The sequence below is a fragment of the Erigeron canadensis genome, chromosome 4 (assembly GCF_010389155.1).
Source record: "Erigeron canadensis isolate Cc75 chromosome 4, C_canadensis_v1, whole genome shotgun sequence".
Lineage (NCBI taxonomy): Eukaryota > Viridiplantae > Streptophyta > Magnoliopsida > Asterales > Asteraceae > Erigeron > Erigeron canadensis.
The window spans coordinates 39,077,162-39,089,544 of record NC_057764.1 but is presented as its reverse complement, the minus strand read 5'-3'; the positions used below and the strand labels follow the sequence as shown (position 1 = coordinate 39,089,544).

The 12,383-nt window shown below is 33.1% G+C and overlaps 1 protein-coding gene and 1 long non-coding RNA gene across 5 annotated transcripts; one reads left to right on the top strand and one right to left on the bottom strand.

Moving 5' to 3' along the window:
• Positions 1–2,308: 2,308 nt before the first annotated feature.
• Positions 2,309–3,248, top strand: LOC122598015 (cucumber peeling cupredoxin-like). The gene has a single exon (XM_043770619.1). The coding sequence runs from the start codon at positions 2,390–2,392 to the stop codon at positions 3,116–3,118; it is 729 nt and encodes a 242-aa protein (XP_043626554.1). The 5' UTR covers positions 2,309–2,389; the 3' UTR covers positions 3,119–3,248.
• A 429-nt stretch (positions 3,249–3,677) lies between these two features.
• Positions 3,678–11,432, bottom strand: LOC122596681. 4 transcript variants are annotated; one of them, XR_006323358.1, is made up of 3 exons: positions 11,352–11,432; positions 5,966–6,077; positions 3,678–4,306 (listed from the first exon to the last, which is right to left on the bottom strand). It is a non-coding gene; the product is annotated as an uncharacterized LOC122596681 (long non-coding RNA). The 4 variants fall into 4 exon arrangements; XR_006323360.1 differs by lacking the exon at positions 11,352–11,432 and adding an exon at positions 10,367–10,383; XR_006323359.1 differs by lacking the exon at positions 11,352–11,432 and adding an exon at positions 6,640–7,348.
• Between the last annotated feature and the right edge of the window lie 951 nt (positions 11,433–12,383).

Genomic DNA, 12,383 nt, shown 5'->3' with positions numbered 1-12,383 from the left:
TTTATGATCATCCTATAATAAGTTTAAATCATTTTCTAATTGATTTATAATTGATTTTATTTTTAGCCTAAGTTTAATGTAAATTAAAATGTAATTATCTATTTTTTTTAAACGATCATATGTCAATTTTAAAAAATTGTATCACCATCTCTTTTCGTCCTAATATTATCAATCAGCCTTGTATATTAAATAATAAAACAATTGTTATAAAATCATCATTTTATAAAAATAACTTAATTGTCATCTCTAAATTTTATTTAAAGTTAGAATTTTTTTTGTTTAAGTTTCTTATAATATTATAAGCACTTTTCTTCTTTAAGTTTATTTAATTTTTATTTTTGTTATTTAAGATGTCACTTTCTAAAAAAGATAATTATTTTCCTTTGAAAACTTTAATACTTTATACATAGTCTTTTAAATTTTCATCATCTAAATAGTTTTATCATAATAGATTTTTAAATTATCCACATATTATACGGGTTAATAAGCTAATTATATACATTCAAAATATAAGATATACTATTTTGAGATTATGAGTATGGTTGAACTATCTCATAGTTCTTACACGACGTAACTTAATATTACAAAAGTTTTATTAAGAAGCCCGGGTTGAACATGGGTTAATTAGCTAGTTATAAAATATTATAAAATAGTAAAAGATTTAATCCTTACTTATAGCAGGTTGAAAGTCTATTTCCGAAAACTATCTCTCTAAGTTAAATAGGTAAGATTACTTTTGAATTCGTATCAAATTTAAAAGTTAAACATCGATACACACTGTCATTGATTGAAAAATGCCAAATAATCTTGACATGAAAAAGAACTCGAAGCCTCAAACTACTTAATTTAACAATATTTATATGGTAATATTTTTTTATTTTTTCTTAACGAGTTAGTAGATTTACATTCGAGACACCACAATGACATCAATTAGACAGTATACGGAGCTCGAACCATGGGACTCTCAAAAATCCTCTCTGATAATCAAATTTTATAAATGTAATAAGTTAGATTCGAACCTTGATAAATTTTTACAAGGTCTAAATATTAATAATGGGTCACCAACCCAACAATATTTATTTTGTAACATGAAGATTAAGAATTGATGCTTTTGATACGGTAATAGTAGAGTTGAAGTTGTTGGGGGCTTGGGGCTACTAAACCTCAGGATTGGGGGGGTTAGCCCACCTGCTTAACTATTTTCATCTGCCCACCAAGAACTATATTGAATTTGTTAATAAGTTCCATTTATTTAGGCAGAACTTAATATGATGTTTGGAAATTCACAAGACGATCGAGCATACACGTGTCTAGAAACAGTTGGGATGATGAAATTGAGATGTGAAACGACATAAAATGTATAATTGGTTGCTTAAGATCCCTATCTCGATCGTATCTACTTGTTGTTGTTCCTTTATACCTAATATCATGTGCTCGTTCATTCACATAATCATATCAGCAATAAATCTTAAAAACTGTAGGCGACGTACTAATGTCTAAAATATGATCGATATTCTCTTTTAAGTTTAATTTGTCTCGACTAATAGCACAATATTAACTTGTTACGTCTTTCAAGTTATTTGTTATAAAGATCAATCCTAAAGGCAGAAAAAGAAAATTGAAGAGATTGTAATAATTTTGTAAATGTTTTACAAAGAATTAAAGATTATGGATGATGTCCAACTTGAAAAAGAAAAAGAAAAAAAAAAAAAGAAAAGAAAGTTCATTTATTAGTGATAATTGTACCACAATTTTTGATAAATCTACCACATTGTATAAATTATATAGCTAACTGTACAAACTATTAATACATAACTATGATAGATTCATTAAAAATAATGGTACAAATATCATTTCCCTAAGTTAATACTCTGTATTTTATTTGGACGGAAGTAGTGACAAAAAAAAATGATAGCATAGAAATATAACAACTGAACAAGAAAGCGAGATGGTCAAAGACGTTAAACTGTGTGAAAACTATGATTAATTAATAATTATTCTAACCTTTCAACTGAATACCGTGTTTTATCCAATAGTAATCCTCCAGACTTTATTGGTTGGTCTGGTGTTTACCATGCCAATCCTTTTTCGGTTTTTCCTTTCCTTAATTAGATTTTTTTTTTTTATAATGCAACGTGTACATTCAATAGTCCAACTTTTTCCTTCTAAAATCTTTAATAATGCAACGTGTACATTCAATAGTCCAACTTTTCCCTTCTACATGGATTTGGTCAACTTTTCACTTGTCCATGCAACACCCTATATATACAAACACAAAACGTCCCAAATAGCACCATCATACTTTCAATTCAAAGTTCAAACCTTCAATATCATCTATCATTAACAAATATCTTTTTACATACACTCCAATCCAAACATTTAAAAAAAAATGGCAACATTTAAGTTAAACTTGTTAGTCCTTATGTCTCTCATGCTTGCATCTATACATATTCATATCGCCATGGCGCAAATAACCCATACTGTAGGGGGTAACATAGGCTGGACCGTTCCTTCAACCGGGCCATCCGCTTACACCAATTGGGCATCAGCTCAAACCTTCTCTGTAGGCGATACATTGCTCTTTAACTTTGCCACCGGCGCACATACCGTCGCAGAAGTGGCACAAGCCGCGTATGGTCCATGTACAAATACCAACCCTATTAATCTTGTTTCCACGGGTCCGGCTAGGCTCACTTTGAATGCACCTGGGACACATTATTATATTTGTACCGTAGGAACTCATTGCCAAATCGGTCAAAAGTTAGCTATCAATGTTTCTGCGGCTTCTCCTACCCCTTCACCCGTATCTCCACCAACCGTCGCTCCAACGCCTTCCCCTTCACCCGTTTCTCCACCAACCGCAGCCCCAACATCTTCACCTACATTGGCCCCTACTCCTGTCCCCTCTACTTTTACCTCACCGCCTACCTCATCCCCTGCACCTTCGCAACAAGAAACCACCCCACCAACATCTGGACCGTCTACCTCAGACGATACCTCCCCTTCTCCCACTGGCAGCACCGTCTTACCACCATCTTCGCCTAGCGGTGTTGCACGATCTTTCACCGCAGTTGTACCCTTTACTTTCTTGGCAGTTGCCTTAGCTTTCTTCTTCTAGAATTGTGGACGTTATTATTTCTTGTTTGAGATTTTCCTTTTAGCCTTTTTATGTAATTAGTAAATACCGATTGATTGTTTTGTATAATGTTATATATATGATTATGATTATTTCATATATTATGATATTATTGTCTGTTATACTTCACTTTCTTAATTGATCTGATGCATAATGAAACCATAACATGGTGTTAACAATAACGTACGTAATATAATGAAAACATATCTCCGTCCTTTTTATTAATATTAATTAGGTTGCTTTATGGTACATAAATTAAAGAGACTAATTTTAGAACGAAAGATTTAACTAAAATAATTATAACTCATAAGACAGTTTGGGAGTTTCTTAGCGTGTGTTGGGGCTGAAGCGAAACAAATTTTAATTAGGATCCTAATTAAAAAGAAAAAAATATGTAAGGGTGAAACAAATTTTTTAAAAAGAAAAGTGTATTATAACACAGTGCACTCTGAAATATCGTCTACATGGATATATATGAGTAATATGAGCAGTAACTTCCAAATGACGAATAATAAATAAATATCTACATGGGTCTCGTTAGTATCTTAAGAAATCCTCCTGTATATTTGGAAAACAACTGAATGATCATTTGAGTTTCATGTCCCGTGTATACGAACAACGAGTTACAACATAGTGTATGTGTGACTGTGTGAATGAATCCAAACTCCAAATCAATACAAAACTATATTGTATTCCCCTATATATATATTGACAAACCCAAATTAAAAACACCAAAACAATACCACAATCATTAAAATTCAAGTGATCGTTAATCATGACAGGTCACAGTTTGTATCTGATGGTGGTTATAACCATCGTCATGGTGGCGTTTTTGCAGTTTCACAACACGCTAGCAGCTGGCACCGTGTATACAGTTGGGGATGCTGTCGGATGGACAATACCTCCAAACCCCGCATTTTACACCTTGTGGGCAGCAAACATTAAATTCAAAGTAACTGATGTTCTTTGGTTTAACTTCACCAAAGGACATACCGTTGCAGAAGTTACTAAGGAGGCATACGGACCATGCATTAAAGAAAACCCCATCAGATTAATCCCCAGTGGCCCAGATAGAATATCATTGGTTAAACCCGGCCCCCATTATTTCATTTGCACTAAAGAAGATCACTGCAAGCTTAAGGGTCAGAAATTCGCTGCCAATGCGTCTCCCTAGCAAATTAAACCAAATATTAATTCATAACATCGTAGACAGTTAAATAATATCTTCATTATATGGACCCAATTATTCATAAATGAACATTAGAAAATTTAATTAAGCTACCATTTTGCTTAACTGGAAATGCCAGTGCCAGCCATTTTAGAGACTGATGCTAATTTAGAACTCTTGGAAAAAGAAAGTTAAGCAAGATAGAGAATACTAACTAATTTGAAATACAATAACCTAACTGAATTAAAAAAACACATCAGAAACAAACATTTTAGAAAGTAGATTACATTTCATGAACTAACCTTAACTTTTCTTTCTAATCTAGCATGTTGATTTTATCCAATTCGTTGCATGTGTTTGCAAACAATTGCAATTCCTCGTATCCAACCCCCAATTTGCTACGATGAACCTTTATCACGTAACCAGTCGTGACAAATCTCTAACTCACCATAAACTTCTCATAGTTGACCGTTTCTATACATAATTATGAAATCCTCAACTGCTCTTCCAATCTCATCCATTTTATCCCACTTAAAGCTATTCCTAATGAAGTGTTATTTACTCTAGTAAATGCATAGCTTTGATGCAATCTTGTGAGCTGTATCATGGTATCCATTCAACTCTAGTTCTCGTTTCTATAAGATGTACCATGATGATATTAGGTGTTACTTATGGGCTGGACGAAGACAATGTAAAAATAACACATTCTAATGGTGACCTTTCAATGACAGATGGTGATCAGTGGACTAAGGTGGCAAATTTTCTCTGTGCACCTTACTATCCATTGAAGATTAACCAGATAAATGTACAGTGGGAACTGGGAACTGGCTTTTGATATTAGAGGATAACGAAACTTATAACAAATAGACGTAGAGGACTTAACAACAAACTTTTGGGCAAATTTTTACAGGAACTGGATGTAAACAATTCCACGAAGAATATACGTGGAGAGTCAGGTGTCACCCAATCCCTAACTCAAGCAAAATCTCAGGAGGTATGTTTTCTCGGTTGAAGCAAATATCCAAAGAATCTTTGATGAGTTTATCCTTATTGTCTCATTGTGGTGGGTGTTTTTGTTGTAATGATATATCGATCCAAATCAAACTATTTACCGGGTCTAAGGGCCTATTACCCAAAAAAGATCCTATTCAAACTACGTCAATCTACTTCTATTATGTTAATTAATTCAATTATTGTTATCATTACCTTCTTCAAAAGAGCAGCCATTTTCTAGGATGCAACACAAATCATATTTTCTGCTAATTAGCTTAATATCATCCTGATCTTTTCTTGCCAAATAGAAAACTATCACTACTATATTTTACAACGACCAATTTATAATTTTTAATATTTTGTATTATTACAATGACTGATAATGTCAAAGGCATTTCTAAATGTTCCAAGAAGAATGGAGCTTTCTATATGCTGACTAAGTGACCAAGTCAAACACAATTACTGCTAACATATACAAAAAATCACCATGTTACTACTATGGGCAACTGTATATATCTAAAGGCATACTTCTAAAGCCATTCGTTTTCATACAATGAGGCAGACTTTATAAAGTTGTTCGATACCAATACCAGCTTGAGCATGAAAAACTTACAAAGTGTGTTATGTTTCTATTATGCACCAGTAACTTATAATAGTTATAGCTTTACCTATGCACAGTCACCTACAAAGTCTGTTGAGTGGTGAGTCAACATCATTCGCATTTAAACCTACGATTCCATCCATGCTATCCTCTGCCTCAGCCTTATACAATACAAAGTCCTGAAAGCATGTCAATGCAATGGAATCATCAATATATTGCAGATTGGCTATGCAAGTGTCCATACTTCAATTAAGCCTGTCTTTGTTGGACAATCATTGAAGATTTCACTTGTAACCATGATTAAGATTTAAACCATATTGTGATGTATCTCTCAAGGTGCAAAAGATAATAAGATCTTTCCTTTCCTTACTTTAAGACACAATAACTTCCATTAAGCATGTACTGGTATGAAAATACTATGCTATTTGAGCTAAAAATAAGATTAATTGCCACATTGATGTGTTCAATACTTGTCATGAATAATTTGACACAACATTGTCCATTATCCAGATATTATAACATCCAAAAGGTTAAGAATATGCTTAGATAATGTGAAGGCAGACCATCATGATCTCATAACGCAATTCCATGCCAATTTCTCAGCAACAGAGCTTTGACATTATCATGTCATTACTCAGCCAAAAATACTTGTCATGAATAATTTGACACAACATTGTCCATTATCCAGATATTATAACATCCAAAAGGTTAAGAATATGTTTGGATAATGTGAAGGCAGACCATAATCATCTCGTAACGCAATTCCATGCCAACTTCTCAGCAACAGAGCTTTGACACGACTGACATATCATTAGTTTGACAAAATATGGTAAGATAAGAAAACTTTGGCACCATCTAACATACATTGGTTTCACATGTATATGGTAAATCACCAAGAGTCCATAATGTCTATCAAAAAGCATACCGATTTTAGTGGTCCGTAGACTATAGTGGACAACATACTAATAAAAGGGTCCAACGCCACAGATATTGAGCACAACATACCATCGGTTGAAATTAAAGTAATAGTTCATCAGGATAACCAGCTCACACGTAAACACCATCAACAAAAAAGGGTTGATTATTTTACATCAAAGCATATACGGACTGCTAAAACAGGACCTATAAATCATTAAAAAAGGAAAATAGGAATCCACAAACAGATGGCTCAACAAAAGCAGGGCTAAAGGGTTTTTTTTAGTTTCCCCGGGACATCAAATATCAGACAATGGTGCATTACTTAATGCTCTTCTAGCCAAACCATATGATTAGGGGTTTTGGGATTCCTATAATAATAAACACATATAAGACTACTTCTTCCATCAGGTTAAGTTTCTCTAAGTAACTTGTCTACGAGTACTTTGAAAGAGATCACATAAGAAATTCATACATTGCATTGTGTGGCAAAACTTTACAAGCCAACTTTCTAACAAAATTCTGTGAAAATAGAGAGATTATCTACGAAGCTAATCACTTAATAGGAAAGAGAGGGAAAGAAATTATGTGGTTGTTCAAAAAAATAAATATAAATAGGAAAGAGATTCAGCTGTGGTGACTCAATTTTTCTTAGACATTATGTTTGTAGTATCATGAAAGGATACGCTACATCATTGGTGTCTTTTCAAAAAGCATACCGATAGGAAAGGTCCATAATTACATCATAAAGCATACCGATCATAAGGGTCCATAGTTACATCGAGAAGCATACCGACACTAAGGGTCAATAGTTACATCATAAAGGAAGGGTTCATAGTTACATCGTAACGGATACCGACAGGAAGGGTCCATAATTACATGGAGAAACATACCGATAGAAAGGGTCTATAGTTACATAGTAAAGTATACGACAAGGACCCATGAGGGACCATACATTGCATCAAGAAGCTTACTGATCTAAAGGGTTACATCGAAAAGCATATAACAGAAAGGATCCATAATTACTTAATTAAAGCACACCAATTGAAAGGGTCCATATACGTGTGAGCGATTGAGGGACCATACATTCCATCAAGAAGCTTACTGATCTAAAGGGTTCATAGACTATAGTGGAGTAATGGACAACATACTGAGAAAAGGGCCCAACACCATATATAACAGAGTTAGATAGCATACCATCGGTTCAAACTAAAATACAAGTTCATGAACGTGATAACTAGCTCATGGTGTAAACACCATCAAGGAAATAGAGTCATAGGGTCAATTATTTTACATCAAAGCATATACGGACTGCTAAAAAGGGCCAATAAAATACCTTTTTTTTTTAAATCCACAAACAGATGGCTAACCAAAAGAGGGCTAAAGGGGTTTTGTTCAGTATCTATAAAACATTAAATCTCAGACCCCATAAACTATCTACGGATAAGGAACCAAAAACAGCTCGACTGTAGAAAGAGGGCTTTTAATGGTGCATTACTTAATGCTCATCTAGCAGGACCATATGATTAGGGCTTTTGGGAATTTTATAATAATGTACATATATAAAACTATTTCTTTAATCAGAATAAGTTTCTAGGTAACCTGTCTTCGAATACTTCATATAGGAAATTCATAAATTGTATTGTATGGCCATACCATATAGACTTTGCAAACCGACTTTCTAACAAAATATTATGCAAGAATGGAAAGATTATCTAGGAAGCTAATACTTAACAGGAGAGAGTCTCGGATGTGGCGACTCAATTTTTCTAAAAGGCATTATCTTTGTAGTTTCATCAAGGATATGCTACATCATTGGCACAATTTCAAAAGGCATAAAGCATCCCGACATGAGGGATGCATAATTACATCGAAAAGCTTACCGACAGGAAGGCTCCATAGTTGCATCGTAAAGCATATCGACAACAAGGTTCCATAGTTAAACTAAATTAAATCCTAAAGCATACCGACAGGAAAGGTCCATGATTACATCGATAAGCATACCGACAGGAAGGGTTCATTATTTACATCGAGAAGCATACCGACAAGAATGGTCAGTTAGATTGTAACGCATAACGCATACTGATAGGGAAGGGTCCATTGTACAACGTAAGCATACCCATAAGAAAGGCCCATAGTTACATGGAGAAGCAAACCGCCCGGAAAGGTCCATAATTTCATCTTAAAGCATACCGACCGGAAAGGTTCATAATTAGATCATAAAGCATACCGACAAGAAGAGTTCATAGTTACATCAAATATAATACCAACAGAAAGGGTACATACAATAGTTGCATCAAGAAGCCTACTAACAGAAAGGGCCCATACTTACATTGGAAAGCATACCGACAAATTGGGCCCATAGTTACATCAAAAAGCATACCAATAGGAAAGGTACATAGTTCAGCCGTAAAACATCCAACGAAAAGGGTCCATAGTTACCATTGAAAGCATAACAACTGAAAGGGTCCGTAATTTCATCTTAAAGCATACCGACTGGAAACCGACAAATTGGGCCCACAGTTACATCAAAAAGCATACCAATAGTAAGGTCCATAGTTAAGCCATACAGCATCCAACAAAAAGGGTCTATAGTTACCTTGGAAAGCATAACAACTGAAAGGCTCCGTAATTTCATCTTAAAGCATACCGACTGAAACCGACAAATTTGGCCCATAGTTACATCGAAAAGCATACCAATAGTAAGGTCCATAGTTAAGCCGTACAACATCCAACGAAAAGGGTCCATAGTTACCTTGGAAAGCCTTACGACTAAAAAGGTCCGTAATTTACACAATGAAAGCTTACTTCATAGAAAGGGTCCATAAATTCCATCATAAAAGCATCCTGATTTAAAGGGTCCAACGCCAAATATGACAGATTTTGGACACAGATAACATACCATCGGTTAAAAATAAATTAATGGTTCTTCAGCATGAGAACCAAAAGTAGCTCGATTATAACATGAGGGCTTTTAATGGTGCATTACTTAATGCTCATTTAGCCAGACCATATGATTAGGCTTTTGGAATTCTTATAATAATGTAAACATATAAAACTACTTCGATCAGGTTAAGTTTCTAAGTAACTTGTCTTCGAGTACTTTAATAGGAAACAGACTCAATTGTGGCGACTCAATTTTTCTGAAAGACATAATAACTTTGTAGTTTCATCAAGTGCACCATTTCAAAAAGAATACCAATAGGAAGGGTCCATAGCTACATCATAAAGCATACTGACAAGAAGGGTCCATGATTACATCAAGAAGCATACCGACACAGAAAGGGTCCCTGTTACATCGTAAAGCATACCAACAAGGAAGGGTCCATAGTTACATTGTAAAGCATACCGACAGGAAGGGTCCATAGTTACATCGTAAATCATACCAACAGGAAGGGTCCATATTTACATCGTAAAACATACCGACAAGAAGGGTCCATAGTTACCTTGGAAACCATACCGACTGAAAGGGTCGGTAATTTAAATCTGAAAGCTTACTGATGGAAAGGGTCCAATAATTAACCATACTGATCTAAAAGGTCCATGTGATTACCATGTAGGGTCCTTCAATTACATCGGAAAGCATACTGAAATAACCGATTCTTGCTTCAGAGAGCAGACTGACAAAGGGGCCAATCCGTTTAAATCATATGAAAGGACCATGTGAAAGCTATCAAGATTGACCGGCAAGGACCAGTCAACTAGCAAAAGCTATCGAGATACCATTTTTGTCAAAAAAAAGTCCAACTTCAAGATACCATTTTTCAAAAAAACAACCAACAAAACCTATCAACATATAGGCGACTACGATGCAGATTGTATTTGGATGATGGTCATTCTTTGAAATAAATGGTATCCAAAAGAATAAATGCATACGGAAAAAAAATCAAATAAAACAAAATCACAGAGATAATCAATGCTTTTGTGGGCGAAACAAGAATCAATACAAAAATAAATTATACAAATTTCAGATAAAACCCAAAACAAATTAATCACATGAAACACATGTCTCCAAAATTACTGTTTTATATCGAAAACCAGCCAACTATTAAAGGCATCGTGATTCATAGGCGGCGACTGTATTGCTTATCAGGTGGTTGTTGAAGGTGTTTCAATATAAACGGTAACGATTGAAGATGTAATTACAAAATCATATCAAATAAAAATAAAGGAAGAAAATTTATAACTGAATACAACTCTTTTCAAGATACCATATACAATATATTTCATTAAATCAATCAACTATTCGAAAGCTATCGAGATTTATAGGCGACAATGTTGAGGGCAGATTTTGTTGATACAAAATAGAATAGTATATATATATATATAATGGTATCATGAGAAAAAAAAAAAGAATCTTGCAAAGTTTATAATCTGGAATCGATGAGAAAAACAAATTCATAAACTACAATATCAAGAAACTAATCAGCACAATGCAAACCCTAAATACAATAAACAATATAAAACCCTAAATACAAAAGAAAAAGAAAATAAAAATATCATCAAATTAAAAACAGAAAACTTCGAAAGTAACATACCGTAGAGAGATACAGGAAAATTCTGTATCTTGAATGTGAAGTCGATGTAAGTGGTGTATATATGTTTGGTTAATAATCTGCGTATATGTAAAGCTAATTTTTGCCCTTCTTTTTCTACCGCGTGTAATATTTCTACGCGGAGTAATAAAATTAAATTAAAATTAAAAAATTAATAATAAACAAATGAATGGTGGTGTATTAAAATAGAATATAGTTTAAATAAAATTTTGATCCACCCGATCTTTAATTTAACTAAAATAAATAATCATTCACATTATAATTATTTATTTTCTCATAATTCTTTTTTTTCTTTGTACTGGATAATCAACCCGAGTTAACTGATAGACACTTTACAAATAAACCAAATGATATCGGGTATTATTGTTATATTAAAATGTATAATAACAATGTTAAATAAGTTGAAAAGTTGTGGCTGTGGGCACACATTTGGATGGCAAAAAAAAAAAAAAAAAACGTTATCTGAAAAAAACACCATAGTTTTCGGCATATTATAACAAAAAAATAAGGTGATTAAAATCTTACATAATAATGTAGAAATTTGATAAAATTCTATTATAATGATACGTATTTTAAAAAAAAAAGATATTCTAAATTTAAATTAAAAAGAGATGATGATATTATAATTAAATTAAAATGATGCGTGATAATACTACATAGTACATAAGACAGTTTTACAAAAATATTATGTAATCACAATTTTTCTTTATCAATATAATAGATTGTTATTATACTACGAGTATTAGTTTTACTATTTAGGAGTGTTTGGACATGCGTTATGAAATTAGATTTTATGTTTTTTAAGTTGAATTTTGAAAAAATATAAACTTAACTATCTTTTCAAAATTAAGTTTTTTCATCAATTAAATACAAATAATCATTTTTATAGTCTAACATTTTGTGTGTATATTTACATTATGTATATGTAAGTATTATAATTAGATAATTCAAGGTTGGAGGTCCAGAAAATCTCTAGTTAAAATTGCCTCCAACATGTTTAAATCGAAACTTATT

Bases quoted from the DNA above. Each gene is read 5' to 3' on its own strand.
- LOC122598015 (XM_043770619.1), top strand. From the start codon at position 2,390: ATGGCAACATTTAAGTTAAACTTGTTAGTCCTTATGTCTCTCATGCTT.